Source organism: Bubalus kerabau, chromosome 8 (assembly GCF_029407905.1).
Source record: "Bubalus kerabau isolate K-KA32 ecotype Philippines breed swamp buffalo chromosome 8, PCC_UOA_SB_1v2, whole genome shotgun sequence".
NCBI lineage: Eukaryota > Metazoa > Chordata > Mammalia > Artiodactyla > Bovidae > Bubalus > Bubalus kerabau.
Window position 1 is genome coordinate 34,657,171 of NC_073631.1, and position 16,950 is coordinate 34,674,120.

At 36.1% G+C, this 16,950-nt stretch overlaps 1 protein-coding gene across 6 annotated transcripts in view; it reads left to right on the top strand.

Moving 5' to 3' along the window:
* The window catches only part of KLHL7 (kelch like family member 7), a 56,890-nt gene that overhangs the window by 16,263 nt on the left and 23,677 nt on the right, over window positions 1-16,950 (top strand). For all 6 annotated transcript variants that reach the window (XM_055589987.1, XM_055589985.1, XM_055589984.1 and 3 more), the window contains 6 exons: window positions 811-913; window positions 1,823-1,916; window positions 2,191-2,315; window positions 4,733-4,908; window positions 6,911-7,085; window positions 15,957-16,099. In XM_055589987.1, coding sequence (XP_055445962.1) covers window positions 835-913; window positions 1,823-1,916; window positions 2,191-2,315; window positions 4,733-4,908; window positions 6,911-7,085; window positions 15,957-16,099 — 792 coding nt within the window. In that variant the 5' untranslated portion in view covers window positions 811-834. The remainder of the gene's footprint in view (window positions 1-810; window positions 914-1,822; window positions 1,917-2,190; window positions 2,316-4,732; window positions 4,909-6,910; window positions 7,086-15,956; window positions 16,100-16,950) is intronic.

Consider the following 16,950-nt stretch of genomic DNA (forward strand, 5'->3'; position numbering starts at 1 on the left):
CAAATCTATACATTATATCTTTAACTTCATTAAGAAATTGAAATTTTATTTGATAAACAAGACATTTCTTTTTTCTTGAAACTCATCTTTAAGTAAGTAAAGTAAATCTTAAACTTTTATGTTCCCCATTTTTCTAACACTTAAGTATACAATCTAGATTTGCCTTCTTTCAGTAACCTACAGTGACACATTTGCCCTTGGTTAGATATCACAATTTAAAAGTGGCTGCTCTCCAGGTCTTATCAGAAGTGCATATTAGAGAAGTGTTATTTAAGGAAAGAGTGCTCAGTGGACACTTGGTTCATCTACTCTGTGTTCTGAGTTGTTCCTGTTTCGGGTTAGGTCTGTGAAGGCAACTTTCTTGGAAAATGCAGTATGTACTCTACATTTTATCAAGGACAGTTTTTAAAAGTATATTGTTTTGTTTGAAAAACCACCAAGGACATTGTCATTTAATGTCCCTGTAAAATCTCACTATGAGAAACATCTTAGAATTAGTGTCAGATTAAAAAAAAAAAAATTGGCTTCCTGAAAAGGTTAGTACTTTTTTTTTCTGATTTTAAAGATCTTTTTTTTTTTTTTTCTGACTCTTGGGAGCTTTAGTGCTAGATTTTGATACACCAAACTCATGACAGCAACTCTGTAAGTCCTTTGTAAATAGATTTTATATTATAAACAAGATCTGTGCTGGGGAAGTACTGGATTTAAATGGAAAATAGAGATAAAGCATTTGGTCAGCGCCTGTTTTTTCCTTTGCCTAGCCATTCCCATTGAGCCCTTTTTAATTGTATTTATTTCTCTCTTGATTAGAAAACGCTGTGTGATGTGATCCTTATGGTCCAGGAAAGAAAGATACCTGCTCATCGTGTTGTCCTTGCTGCAGCCAGTCATTTTTTTAACTTAATGTTCACAAGTAAGTATCTGAAGATGAAACATAATATTTTTTCTGAGATTTTGGTGAGGTCTAAATGGAAATATGCCGTTTTCATATTTAATATGCCAGTTTTAAAAGCACTTAGGCCATAGAACAGTGAAGAGATTGAAGAGTGGTCATGGTGATGATTGCTCGAAGGAGACCTGTCCTTTTTTTAGCCCTACAGGCCCCTAAGTGTTTATTAATGAATGTACAGCTTCTAGTTGAATACTGGGTTTTTTTCTTAATCTCAGATGAAAAGGCAAAGGAGCAGATAAGTCTTATGGCATTTTATCTAGCAAGTTAAATGAAATAAAATGAAAAATGAAATATAACATGCTAAAAAAAGCCATATTTTGGAGTTGAGAATTGGGTCCGAGTCCTGGTTCTTTTACTTAGTACTGCTTATGAGCTTGATCAAGTTATATAATATATCTGCCTCAAGTTTTCTCTTTAATGCCCTGGCTACCTACCAGGGTTTTGGGGAAGAATGAGAGCCTTGCTGTTGAAAGCTGACTATGTATATTTAATTGTCATTGTTTTTATAGGTCTGTTCCAGCTGTATCAGAGGCATTTTTCCCATAGCAATTTAAGAGAATGCTACCGAATTAATGTAGGAGTTGGGGAAATACTGAATCTAGATTTATGTCTTTCTGTTTACTTGGCCTTTTATTTTTTTTAAGTATACTAATTGACTAATATCTTATTTTAAGGCACATCTCAAGTATGGAGAATTAATTTGCATTTAATATAGGGGAGTGGTGGGTGGGCTTTCTAGGGTGTTTTCTTTCAGAGAAGTGTCTGTCATGCTATTTTTCTCTAACATTTAACACAGTCTAGAATGATCTGGTTCTTCAGTTAGACTCATGGAAGTACTTATGCCACTTATGTTTCTTCTCTTTGTATTAGCTAACATGCTTGAATCAAAGTCCTTTGAAGTGGAGCTCAAAGATGCTGAACCTGACATTATTGAACAACTTGTGGAATTTGCTTATACAGCTAGGTAAGTTAAGGATCATTTCTGCTGTGGAGAAGTAAGGTCAGGATCTGCCATGGCTAAGTATTATTATAACAAGTTGGTGTGCTCCACATTCTTCAGAATGAAAAACTATAAGGGTGGTAGGGGTGGGGTTTGAGGATCCTATGCTATACTAGTTCAAAGGCTGAAAAATCTTAATTTTTTGTTTAATTTTAGGGGCCAGTAGGATACATTTTACAGCAGCATTATTTAAACAATAAATTTTAGGAAATTAATATTCATTTCACCTTATTTACAGAATTTCTGTGAATAGCAACAATGTTCAGTCCTTGTTAGATGCAGCAAATCAGTACCAGATTGAACCTGTGAAGAAAATGTGTGTTGATTTTTTGAAAGAACAAGTTGATGCTTCAAACTGTCTTGGTAAGAAATGAGATTCCTATTAAAAAAAAAACACTTTAAAAAAATAATAAAATAAACACTTTAATTTGTATTTTAATAAAGAAAAAAGGCATGGTTATAAGTATCTTTATTTAATCTTCTTTTTTCCTTATTTAATCTTGAGATGTTCACTAAAAAATTTTGCAGGAATATATTTTAAGAGGAGATTCAGTTCAGTTCAGTCGCTCAGTTGTGTCCGACTCTGCGACCCCATGAATCGCAGCACGCCAGGCCTCCCTGTCCATCACCAACTCCCAGAGTTCACTCAGACTCACATCCATCGAGTCAGCGATGCCATCGAGCCATCTCATCCTCTGTCGTCCCCTTCTCCTCCTGCCCCCAGTCCCTCCCAGCATCAGAGTCTTTTCCAATGAGTCAACTCTTGGCATGAGGTGGCCAAAGTATTGGAGTTTCAGCTTCAGCATCATTCCTTCCAAAGAAATCCCAGGGCTGATCTCCTTCAGAATGGACTGGTTGGATCTCCTTGCAGTCCAAGGGACTCTCAAGAGTCTTCTCCAACACCACAGTTCAAAAGCATCAATTCTTCGGTGCTCAGCCTTCTTCACAGTCCAACTCTCACATCCATACATGACCACAGGAAAAACCAGAGCCTTGACTAGACGGACCTTTGTTGGCAAAGTAATGTCTCTGCTTTTAGGGAGAACCTATTAACCTCAGCAGAAACAAGCCATAAAATACTGTATCAGCATTTTCCAAAATAAAAAATAACATCAGCAATGATTTTTTGTGTGTATAGAAGAGGATCAAGGATTTACTTTAGAAATGCCAGAATGATTCAGTGTTAAAAAAAACAAACATAATTTACTATGCTAACATGCATTTGAGAAGGAAATGGCAACCCACTCCAGTGTTCTTGCCTGGAGAATCCCAGGGACGGGGGAGCCTGGTGGGCTGCCGTCTATGGGGTTGCACAGAGTTGGACACGACTGAAGTGACTTAGCAGCAGCAGCAGCAACATGCTATACTTATATAAAAATACTTACAGCCATAGGAACAGATGCTGAAGGCACTTTTGTATTTCAGTACTCATTCCTATATTTATGAAAACTCTTAAACTAGAAATAAAATAGTTAATCTATATGTGTCTGAAACTGATAGCAAATATTCTTTGCATGGAAACATGCTAGTGTTCAATTTTGTGCTGAAGGTTTCCATCAGTGCAGTCAAGAAAAAATATGGTAACAATAGAAAGTTCCTTATTTGGTGCTGAAGGTTTCCATCAGTGCAGTCAAGAAAAAATATGGTAACAATAGAAATTTCCTTATTTGGCATAATCAGAACAGTAGTTAGTTGGCTAATTTAAATTTCATTAATGTAGTAAGTGGTTAAAGAAGGTTTTTATCAATTGTAAAGATTGCATTTTAGTGTAATATAAATATAGCAATCTGCTACTGTTTGATGCTAAGCCCAACTCTATAAATACTGATTTTACCTAAATCTGTCTTACATAAGTCACACCAATAATATATCATCTATGATTTTTTATTCTTAATTTCCTTAAAACAAATTGATAACTCAGCAAGAAGCCTGATGACAGAATCCTTCTGGAATTTTGCAATGTTTTCTTAGATTTTATCAATTGTCTTGGTCATGCTTGATGTGAGCTATTTCAAGTCTGTCTTAAACCTTAGAATTAGTCTTCATAGAAACAACTACTTTTCACATTCATATTTTATTGATCCACATGATACTTTATTTGGTTATATAATCACCACAAATTCAACTGCCAAAAATTAATTAATAAATAAATACTGGTTTGGGGTGATAGTATCATTTCCCTGTTGGGAGCCTAAACATTCATATGTAGCCAACTGCTTACCATGAGTATATAGCATGCCATCTTATTGGTTAGTACATTCCCCTCCTTCTTTCTCTCCCCTACTCTCCCTTTTTTCACAACCCTTTAAAAATAGGAAAAATATTCTTAACTGCTGACGCTACAGTTAGAGGTGAGTGATTTGGCTCATGGACAGTATTTTGCAGATTCCTGATACATAACATTAATAATCAATTAATTACATTGAAGATCACTAAAAAAATCTAAGTGGAGATCTGTCAACTGTCCCTAAAGTAATCCAAATATTTAGCAACCCTAATTGAAGACATATTAGAATTTTTAAAAAGTAGAACATTATAAGCTTATTTTAAAATTTATTTGCAAGAGAAAATGTTTTACTTGTAGCCAAGAAAAGTTTGAAAAAACATTGAAGAGGGTCTGTCCTACCAAGTACCAAATTCAGCCACATATAAGATGATACCATGCTGGCATAACAATAGACAAATCAATGGAAAAGATTTATGAAATTTATTATCTCATTTTCCTAGAGTCAATTACTGTATCTTTAAGGTATTTTGGTTCATTTATTTTCTATCTTCAGGTATAAGTGTATTAGCAGAGTGTCTAGACTGTCCTGAATTGAAAGCAACTGCGGATGACTTTATTCATCAGCATTTTACTGAAGTTTATAAAACCGATGAATTTCTACAACTTGATGTCAAGCGAGTTACACATCTCCTCAACCAGGACACTCTGACTGTGAGAGCAGAGGATCAGGTAACTAAATTGCCTTCCCACATTATTCTTAGTAAAAATATTCCTATGAATTTCTTACACTTCATTTTTGGATACATGACAAAGAAAAAAATCATATTAGGAGAGACGGTATTTATACTAAATAGAGTATTCCAAATTCTGTTTCATGGCTGCTGGATGTTAGGAAAGTCAAGAAAATGGTTTCTCCTCTAGACCTTCAGGCAGCCTTGCTGACACCTTGATTTTTGCCCAGGGTGTGACCCACTTTGGACTGTGATCTCCAGAACTGTCAGATAAACTGTCAGAGGTGTAAGCTGGGTGCAGCGTTGGGAGCTAGATGGGGTAATGCTTTAATATGCAGACATTTAAGAGGTGTAAGCTGGGTGCAGCGTTGGGAGCTAGATGGGGTAATGCTTTAATATGCAGACATTTAATCTCTATTTTCAGTTCCCCATCCTTCTCTGTAATTTAAGTCAAAAAGTTTGTGATAATGTATTATATAACATGGAAATCAGTGATACCATGTTGATAGCACATACCCTTAATATAATGAGACTGGCATGTCATCTCTGTCTTCCTCCCAAAAAAACTATAGCCCCAGCCTAATCATGAGATAACCTAGACTGAGAGACAGTCTATACTGATTAGAACTCACAACTATCAAAAATCGTCAAAAACAAGGAAGGTCTGAGAATCTGTCATAGTCTAGAAGAGCCTACAGAGAAGGCAATGGCACCCACTCCAGTACTCTTGCCTGGAAAACCCCATGGACAGAAAGGCCTGGTAGGCTGCAGTCCATGGGGTCGCGAAGAGTCGGACAGGACTGAGCGACTTCACTTTCACTTTTCACTTTCATGCATTGGAGAAGGAAATGGCAACCCACTCCAGTGTTCTTGCCCGAGAATCCCAGGGATGGGGGAGCCTGGTGGGCTGGCGTCTATGGGGTCGCACACAGTCGGACACGACTGAAGCGACTTGGCAGCAGCAGCAGCAGAAGAGCCTAAGGTGATATGATGACTAAATGTAATGTATCTTCTTTGGAATTGAGGAACAGAAAAAGAAAATTAGACAAACTAAAGGATTTTTTAAAAGTATGGACCTTAATGTATCAACATTTATTCGTTATTTATGATGAGAGTTTTATACTAATGTACCAATTAACATCTAAGTGCAGGGTATATGGGAACTCTCTACACTATTGTTCCAATTTTTCTGTAAATCAAAAACTATCCCAATAAAGAACTTATTTAAAAATAAAAGACTAATTCCTATAAAAAATTTAACTGACTCATGGGGAAATTAAATTTAGGCCTTATTAATATGACCTAAAAGTATGTGGTATATGAAATACTAGACTTTTTTCAGTGTGTTTAAACTAGTGATTTGTAAATCAAATTATGTTAATAAACTTGGCACTTTTTTTGGTAGTTAAAGGAATTATTTATTTTAGAAAGCAATTCTTACATAAATACTCTTAATTTCCTTCTATATGTATAGAATTTTTATATCATAAAGTTTGTGGAAAGCACATAGGTCTATCAGTTCATAATTCAGGAATATTAGATTGAAACAAAATCTTAGATGACCTTCATATCTCTTGGGGTAGAAGGCCTCTGAGGAAATAACATTTTCCTGGTACCATATAAGCAAATATTGAAACTAGCATTGATCAACAGATTTTTTTCAGTGGGAAATGTATATCATATCTCCTTCCAAAACAGAAGTTATATTTTGTTTAAAAGCAATTTAAAAATATGTATTCAACATCCTCCTTATTGTTACATTATGCAGTAGTAATAAGTTCTATAAAGCATATTACCTAGAAGAATCACTAGAGCATTGTGTAAACTGTTCTGAAGTAAAGATGGGTATTTGGGGATGAAAACAAGTATCTGAATAAGATATTTGGGGTAAGCAGTTATGTCTTAATGAGATTCTTTCCCTTCACTGGGAGAGTAAACATAGGTAATTGGAAGTGCTGCTGCCATCTGAAAATTTTACCATGCTGTTTTTCTCCCCTTAGGTTTATGATGCTGCAGTCAGGTGGTTGAAATATGATGAACCTAATCGCCAGCCTTTTATGGTTGACATCCTTGCTAAAGTCAGGTTTCCTCTTATCTCAAAGAATTTCTTAAGTAAAACAGTACAAGCCGAACCACTTATTCAAGACAATCCCGAATGCCTTAAGATGGTGATAAGTAAGTTTCCTTAATATCCATTTATAACCTGATCATCTAGCCAGTTTCTCATGGACTTAAAACCCTTCAGATTGGATCAGATGGGGCAGCCAGGGAGAAACACTTAGCCCTTCTGTATAGTTAATCTGTTGGGATTCTCAACTGTCTATCTGGAAGGAACTTAGCCTCATCCGTTATTTTATAGGAACACCTGGGATAGAAGATAAAAAAATTAGACTTTGTCTCCTTTCATGTACAGCAACTTTCATTTTATGTGTTTTATTTCCTTTTTAAAATAATTGAGCTAAGTAGTGTACTGTGATCACATTTTCTTTTTTGAAGAAAAATGTTGGTTTGTTGCACCTGGAGCACATTTTTTGCCACATTCTTTTTTGATGCACTTAATTTTTCTTGACTTGCATACTTGAGTTCCAACCCCTCTGTAAAATGCCACTTAATAAAATTGTACAATTAAACAATCTGTTGCTTTTCTTTCTTTGGCAACACTGTTCATAGAGCCTTCTTTCTGCCTGTTCCAGTATGAAGTGTTTGCATTGTAGGTGTAAACTTAAGGCACAGTTCTCATCCTGGGACTTCTCTGCCATCCTGGGATGTTCTTTCACTCTTTTCCTAAGTTAGATTTCACTATTTTCCTCAAACGCACGTCTTCCCCTTCCTAAATTCTGTTTGATTGGACATATCCTTAAAAGCTTCCTGAGAAAGAGTATATGATCAGTAAATATTTGGAAATTTGACAAATCACATCTTTATTTTATCATAAAATGTTGAAGGATAGTTAAACTGGGTATAGAATTATGTTGAAAAATCATTTCCAGTTAGAATTTTAAGGCATTTTCCATTGTTTACTAGCTTCCAGTGTTACTTTTGAGAAATCTGATGCCAGTTTATTTAGTATGCCTCCTTGTAAGCATGTAACACTTTATTTTCTTTTAATCCCTGGTATTTTGAAGGGTCACAGTAATGTACCTTGGTTTTCATCTTTTTTTAGTTATCACACTGGCATCCTCTATCTATTCAGCCACAGATTTCTCAGTTCTTTATTGCTGGTATTGTGATTTTTTTAGGGATTGAGTCTGTGATCTTTTCTTGTCTCTCCTATCCATCTTTGCCTTTTCTATTTTCTTGGAAATAGCCTTTTCTTTTAGCACTTTTATTTCAGTTATTTTGTATTTCTGTGAGTTTTATTCTCTTCTTATTTCATGGCTATAATATCTTATTCCAGAGTAGCATTATAATGCCTTTAATATTTTCTTATTTTGCCTGCATTTCCTGTATTGCCTTCCTTTTTTCTTTTTTTCTGTATTGCCTTTGGTTTTTTTTTTTCTTTTTGTTGTTGAAAACAAATATTTCATATCATCTGTGAATCATATTTATAAGACTGTGTTATAAAATTGATAATGCTATGTATGTGAGTGGTCTTCTCATTTATTGGGCTAAACTGTAGGATAATCAGGATAGCCAGACAGTTTTTAAATTGGGGACCCCCAAAGGTCATTATCTGTAGTTATTTTCTCAGGTAGTTGGGTTGGAGGCATTTGGGAACTGAATGGGGGAGCATTTTGACTTGAAGGCTTTCACTTAATCCCTGTTTTCAGTTTTACACCCCTTTCTTTGTGATTCCCTGAATCTGGACATCTCTGATTCAGAATCTCCAAAGACCAACCCTTCTGTCTCCTATAGTGGGAAAAGCATAGGTATCTGACTGCAGTAGGGAAAGGAGACCTGGCAATTCAGCAGTCATTTATTTTAGAATTTTAGAGTTCTCTTGATTTCATCCCCACTCCAGCTTTTGGGGTACTCTGTATCATTCCAGGGTTCTGCAGGATCATTTGGCTTGCTTCTCATTGGTGTCTCTTGCCATAACTATTCAGGTTTAACATTCTGTCTGCTAGCTGTCTTCATTAACTGTTTTAGGAGTTGCAAATCTTCTAGCACTATCAGAGGTAGAGTTTGTTTGCTTCTTCTTTCCTTGTTTTTGGAGAGTGGCTTTCAAGAGAGAGGAAAGAAAACGTCTTGAAATGGCAAGTGTAATCTCAAGTTGTTTTTGTATTGATAAATCTTAATCAGTCTTTTCCTTTATATCCAGCTTTAGAAATATGTTTGGAAGGGTCTTTCTTGGTCCAAGATGATTTTTTAAAAATTCCTAAATTTTCCTTTTGTGCATTTATGGATTTCTTTTTTTTTTCCCTTAATTTTTAAACCTTATATGCAACTGAGATTGATTACATATGAAATAATCTCATGCCACCCAGAATAAATAAGAGCCTAGCTTTATTTTCCCTCCTAAATGTTTGGCAAGATTCTAACCCAGTATATCATTGTTGAATGATTCATCTTTGCATTGCAGGCAGATATTTTACCATCTGAGCCACCAGGGAAGCCCTTAAATATTGTTGTACTTCATTTAAATTGTTGTGTGTCCCTAGAGAACTTGTAATTTTCTTACATTCTATATTTCTTGTAAAAAATTTTTCAGATATTTTTGTTGCTGCTATTGTGATTGTATTTTTTTTTTCTTTAGTCATTATTGATCGTTTTTTTTTTTTTTAATTTCAGTGGACTTCTTTTTTCTAGGGAAATAATTCATGATCTGCAAATAATGATTTTAGTTTTCTCCCTTAATATTTATACTTTTTTCTTTTGTTATATTGCCTAATTGCATTGAATAAGTTTTTAATTGAACGGTGTTCAATTAACTATGGTGGTGATAAATATTAGCCTTGTCTTTCCCTTACACTGATGGGAATACCTTTAGTTCTCACCTAGAGCCATGGACTGGCTTTTGACATTAGTTGGATACATGTGTTGGGGTATATAGGTAGATATGAGTGGAGTAGGTAAGAGATGTCTATAATTAAGAAATTACTTTTGTTTTCCTGAATTTTAAACTTATTTCTAGCAGATACTGATAAAAGTTACTGCTTTCTTCCTGAGAGTTTGAGGATTTTGACAAATATTGCTATAGTGCTATTTTAAAATTTAGTATGTGTGTTTAAGCTGTACCTAAATCTATAAAGAAGAATAATGCAAACAGTAAATATTTTTTGTTCTGTATTTTAGTGTTTTTTAACTTTTCAAATGGGACTTCATTTTTTTAATAGTATTTAAATTTATCCATATTTGTCCATCTCTTTGCACACCATTTCTTCTTGTATCTTAAACCTTCTCCCTATATTCCTGAAGAGCATCCTTTATAAAGTTCATACACTGACAGTCTATTGATTTTAAACTGTTCCAGTTATTGGTTATATAAAAATCTTTTCTTGCTTTTACTCTATTCTTAAAGGTGAACTGGGCATGTAATCCTAGGTTGAATGTATTTTCTCTCAGTACTCTGAAGATACCCCCCACCTCCCTCGTTACTGTTGTCTCCTGTCAGTGTACTTGTCATTCTTTGTAGACAATGTGCATTTTTTGCCTGTGGCTTTTTAAAAGGGTTTCTGTTGGTTTTGATGTTTAGCATCAAATATAGCTGGACATTTGTTTGTGTTTATCCTGCTCAGTGTTTGTTCATTTTCCCGAGTCTGAGGAATCCATGTTTTTCATCAAGTTTGGAAAACTCTCAGCCATTTTCTCTTCCAATAGTGTCAACTTCTTCGGGGATTTTAATTAAAAAGGTTGTCAGTTCTCCACTCCATAATTTCTAAGCTTTTCGTTGCACTTGGGGTGATTTCTTCAAATCTATATTCCAGTTCACTATTTCTCCTTTCATCTGTTTCTTTTCTTATTGGCTGAGCAGTGTCTTCATTGCTGTGGGCAGGCTTTCTGTAGGTGTGATGAACGAAGACTACCCTAGTTGTAGCACATGGGCTTCTCATTGGGGAGGCATCTCTTGTTGCAGAGCACAGGCTTTAGGCACCCACCTGATTATTAAATAGTATCACTTTCCCTTGATTTGGAAGTAAAGTAAAATTTCTGTTAGACTTATCACATGGCTACTAGTTAATAATATTATGGTTTTAGGGTAAGTTGACCCAATACTGTCCCCTAGTTTGGGAAAGTATTATGATATATCCATACAGTGGAATGCTCTATATTTACTAAAAATATCTGAGATGAATATTTAATAATAAACATTTTTCGTGAGTGGCAATAGCATAAGACAGTGCATGGTATAATACCTTTTGGTTCTAGTTAAGGTGTCGAGGGGAAAAAAGGGTATGAATCAAGAACATATCCCTTAAGGGGTGATGGGAAAAGAACTGGAAAAGGAGAGTTCACCCAAGCTGCTATCTTTAAAACCAAGGTCTGGGGAGTTTAAAGAAGTAGATTATAGATAGTACCTAGTTTCTTTTTTTTTTTTTTATAATACAAAGTAAACTGTGATTTTATTGTGAAATTCTCATAGATGGAAAATTAAATTGAATATTTATTCTGTCCATTCATTTTACAATAATCTTACCACTTATTTTTGTACCATGTATTTCAATTGCCTGTTTAGTGAAAATAAAGAAACCTATAATTTTTGGCTTGTTTTTAATTTAAATTTTATCACTGAATTAAAGACCCCACCAGAAAATGTGTAGCTAACAGCCACATCCCACGCCCCTAAGTAAAGAATATTTTGGTTACTATTTCAACCCGAAGGAAACAATCTTTGACTTCTATCACCTTAAAATGCCAGAGTTAGCAAAAGATTTTTGTTCCCCCACAATAAAAACAAACCCTAGGATCTTTAAGGTCCTAGTTAACAAAATTTTCACATGTGCAAAACTCAACGGAAATAAATATTTCTCTCATTTATTTATTACTCCCACCCAGCATTCAGGTTTTCAGCTAATTTTAAGGGACATATTTTCTAAAATTAGGGCAAATAGTAAATTTCCTGCTTCCTACTTCAATGCTTTAACTCGCCTCCAACCTAAGGTATACAATTGTGGAGGATTTTAAGTACAGGGAGGTGAAAGAAAATCAAGACCAAGAAGACACCTTTAGATTAGTGCTTTCATTATGTGGATTTCGTATGTGTTAATATCGGATTTTTTGTTATACCCCTATTTGCATGCTGTGTCATATTTCTGGTTTCACTGGGTGGAGACTTGCATCTGTTTATTCACACATGGAGTAAGCTGTTGAAGATAAATTAGCCAGTCTAAATGAAATATAGTGCTTAGTTCTTATGTGGATTCTGAATTGACTTAGAAACAGAATATTGGCATTATTCCAGAAATCCAGCCAAGTGTGGGGTTAGGCTCTTGAGCAGGAATCTTTGCTACATTTTCTTTTTTTCTTTGTTTTGTCTTGTTCTAATAAAGAACAGTTCTAAAATTCCTTGACTAGACACATGCAGCTTTGAAGCCTGAATAAAGCTCAGTGGAGAGAAGGCCTCCCTTCCTCAGACTGTCAGTTACCTTCCTACCATCTGACCTAGAGGCTGCCTTCTGAGAGGAGAAAAAAAACAGAAAAGATGATAGGAATGTAGACTAAAACTAAACTGAGAGAATTTACAACTAAAGAAAATGAGTCCTAAAATGAAGATCATAGTCAAAGCCACCACAAAGGGTCAGACCAAGTTCTTACTCAGAATCTTCAAATGATAGTACCTGCCTCTCAAAGGACTAACTCCCAAAGGAATCAGCCTAAGGAGCAAGGGGCTTCTCAGGGAAAGGTCCCAGAGAGCTTGTCCTCAGCCCTGTCCTGGGAGAGAAACAGCCCATCAGTGAAGGAGCCACAGTCTGTGCTTCCTCCAAGGGTGGACACAGTCGGCCACAGTCGGCCACAGTCGGCAACTGTTGTACAGTTGCACCCATGGCCTGTTGCCTGGAACCTTCCCCTCCTGAATCTCTTCTTCCCCACTGCCTGTGTTCTCTTGTTGGGAGAATTGTGTTCATAGATTCCACAGGACACATCTGCCCTGTGTGGAGCCCTCCTAGAGCAGTGGCTCTCAAACTCCACAAGATCTGTTCTGGGGTAGCGTTCAATAATTGGGATTTCTCACAAGTTTCTAAGTGATGCTGCTGGTCAGGGAGCTACACTTTTAAGAACTACAGTCTAACAGCTAGAGTGAGAGAGGAGGGGATGAGGAAAAGTGTTTTTTTCACAGTTGTAAAGGATTGTGAAAAAACAAATCAAAAATATATGACAGAAACCAAATGTGACTTACAGAGCCCAGAATATTTGCTGTCCGGCCCTCTGGAGCAGGTTTGCGGACCCCTGACTGAGAGTAGGCATCTGAGTCGTGGCTGCTGAGTGTGCCAGCTGTTCTAATGCACAGTGCGTCTACTAATGCTCTAAAGTGGAAAGAAATGCTAGAAATATTGATACCGATTTTCATTCATTCACAACCTGTTATCCAAAACTGTCTTCTCTCTATATTCCTCTTATAAAAGCCCAACACAGCATCATGAACAGAAGTGTTTCCTGCATGTATTGAAAATTGCTTACATTATTTTATTTTTGGACCAGTAATACTGTACATCATACACAGTTCAACGGTAGATAGTGAAAAGTCTCACTAGAGGTAACCATTATTATCTTGTATATATCCTTCTAAAAGAAGTCTTGAGTCTGTGCATACACAGTCATTTATTGACAAATGCTTGTATAAATTATGTATACATATATATAAATAAAGATATAATAAATTTTTAAAATAAATAAAGTCACACTCTGTGTAGTCTTCTATGTCTTTCTTTCTCCCTTGCCTGCCTTCCTGTCAGCTTGTGGGATCTTGGTTCCCCAACCAGGGAATTTTCCCATCTTGCTTTTTTTCATTCCACATTATTTCTTGGAATTCATCCTGTGTGTACATATTACCCTTCCTTGTTCATCTCAATAACCATATTTAGTGTTCTATTGTGTGGATAACCATAATTTTTAACCACTTCCCTGACAGTGAACTTTAGGTTGATAAAATCCTAAAAGGGGAAATTGCTGGCTAAAAGGTATGAAATAATAATTTCACAGATAATTTGCACTCATCAACGTCTCCACCAGGAGTGTAGGAGACTGCTACTTCCTTTATCATACTGTGTTCTAGATAGTTTGATCTTGTGCAGTCTGATGTATGAGAAAGTTTGATTTTAATTTGTATTTCTCTGACTAGAGCACATGAGCATCTTTTCGCGTTTCAGAGTTATTTGTAATTAGTTCTTTTTCTGTGAACTTTGTTCAGATACATGATCTAACTTTCTGTTATTTGATCATCTGAATATTATTGAGTATCTTTTATATGTCTTTTATATGATTTATAAATTCTTTTCTAGTTTGTCATTGTCTTTTTCGTTTAACATTTACTTATTTTTTTGACTACACTGGGTCTTAGTTGCTGCATGTGGGATCTAGTTCCCAGATGAGGAATCGAACCTGGTCCCTCTGCATTGGGAGTGCAGTCCTAGCCACTGGACCACCAGGGAAATCCTGTCATTGTCTTTTGATTTTTGGTTTTTTCTTTTTGCCATAAAATAATTTAACTTAAAATTTTATGTAGTTCTAATTTTTTTTTTTAGGTTCTGTGTTGTTTGTCTTTTCTTAGGCTTCCTTGGTAGCTCAGATGGTAAAGTGTCTGCCTGCAATGCAGGAGACCTGGGTTCATTCCCTGGGTTGGGAAGATCCCCTGGAGGAGGAAATGGCAACTCAGTCCAGTACTCTTGCCTGGAAAATCCCATGGACGGAAGAGCCTCGTAGGTTACAGTCCATGGGGTCGCAAAGAGTTGGACACGATTGAGTGGCTTCACTTTCACTTTCAGGCTTCCTCATTCTGAGCCAATTTTTTTTTAACTTTTCCTGTTTTACTTTTAGTTCATTTATAAGGCTTTAAAACATTTAAAAATATTCTATTGATTTGGAATCTGCTTTAGAGTAAAGTATGAAGTTGGGTGTTTTCTTCATATCACTGTCTATCATCATTTATTGAATAATCTACTTTTCCCACACTGATTTGAAATGACATCTTAAAAGTTTTTAATTGTTGAGTGTCCCTTGACTTGGCAAAATTAAGTAATTGCTGAAAGATTTTAGATCACAATAGTTATGAATCCTCATTGCATTTTAGGATCATCTAAGCAGTAAGTACTTCTCCAAGTTTTATGTGCATCTGAGTTACTTTTGGATTTTGTTAAATATGCAGATTCTAATTCAGTAGCTCTGGGATTCAGTATTTCTAACAAGTTCCCAGGTAATGAAGTTGCTGATCTTTTAACCACATATACGGAGAAGGCAATGGCACCCCACTCCAGTACTCTTGCCTGGAAAATCCCGTGGACGGAGGAGCCTGGTCGGCTGCAGTCCATGGGGTCGCTGAGGGTCGGACACGACTGAGCGACTTCACTTTCACTTTTTACTCTCATGCATTGGAGAAGGAAATGGCAACCCACTCCAGTGTTCTTGCCTGGAGAATCCCAGGGACGGGGGAGCCTAGTGGGCTGCCATCTATGGGGTCACACAGAGTCGGACACGACTGAAGTGACTTAGCAGCAAGGGGCAGTACCAGTGCCTCCACCCTTCCACCAGAGGTTTCGATTTAACTCTGCTGAGGTAGGCCCCAGCGATAGTTTCTGAGATTTTCTAGGTGACTCTAATGTACAGTGAAGATTGAGAACTGCTGGGTTAGGAGATCTGAATTTCAATAATTAATATTATGGCTGCTGTTGCTTGAAAAGCCAGGTGATTCACTGATATTTACTAAGTGGGTAGGACAATCTTAGCATTAAGGTGATGACGGAGAATGATAAATCGATTAGCACTCAGATTATTATCCATTTCTCCTGCCTCATTCCCCCTCACTCTTTCCATAAATGTTAGAGAGAGGATAGAAAAAAAAAAAAAACAAAACGGTTACAGAAATAAGAGCACTGTTTTGTTTGTTTCCTTTTCAAAGTAAGTATTAAAGCACCTGAAGTTCTTGAAGAGTTGCCATGTGTTTTTCTACAGGTGGCATGAGGTATCATCTCCTTTCTCCAGAGGATCGAGAAGAACTGGTAGAAGGCACAAGGCCCAGAAGGAAGAAACATGACTACCGCATAGCCCTGTTTGGAGGCTCCCAACCACAGTCTTGTAGATATTTTAACCCAAAGGTAACTAACTTTTATCTTTGTTTTTGTTTCTAAAAGCACTGAGCAGATAGACTGGCACCTACCACAGATAGTAATGACTCAGAGATGTTATAATTTATGGTGTTCTTTCATAGACCTTATAAGATACAGAGTTATATCTCATTTTACAAATAAGGAAACTGAGGCTTAGTCAGATTTCAAATGTCTCTGTGACTGCTCTGGAGTGCTACATAGTAACCATTATCAAAGAAAAGGGAAAGCAGTTCTTCTAATTTGTTAGGAACTCCTTGCATTCATCTCAACTCCTTGCTTTCCTTATGTGCCATTTTCAATGAAAATCTGCTTCTGGAGCTATGGGTTTTTTTTTTCCCCCTTTAGTAATTATGTTTGAATATAAAATAATACAGTCTTTCTAGAAAATGTGAAAAATGTAGACCATCATGAGGAAAAAGATAAAATTACCTTTCCCCAACCATCTAGATATTATTACCAATTTTAATGTGTTTTACATTATGCCATTTGGGCAGCAGAGTTTGAGTCATAGGTCTAGGAACACAATTTTTAAAAATAGATTATGAGAAAGTCCATTCATATTTCTACCTCTTGTGACTTTCTTAGACCTGTGACTTTTGGCTGTTGGAGAGAGAATACTATATTTTGCTATTGCTACATATACTGGCCAAGCAGAACACATAATACCATAATCCTAAAAAGATAGCACCTGACCTTGCAAGATGGTACCCATAACTGATGTTGAGTCTCAGCACTTAACGATCTCTTTCATCATCTTATAGGCCCATTTTTTGTTGATGATAGATACCTGGATGAGTCCAGAGCATCCTTTTTACATCAGGATACTTCTGATACTACTT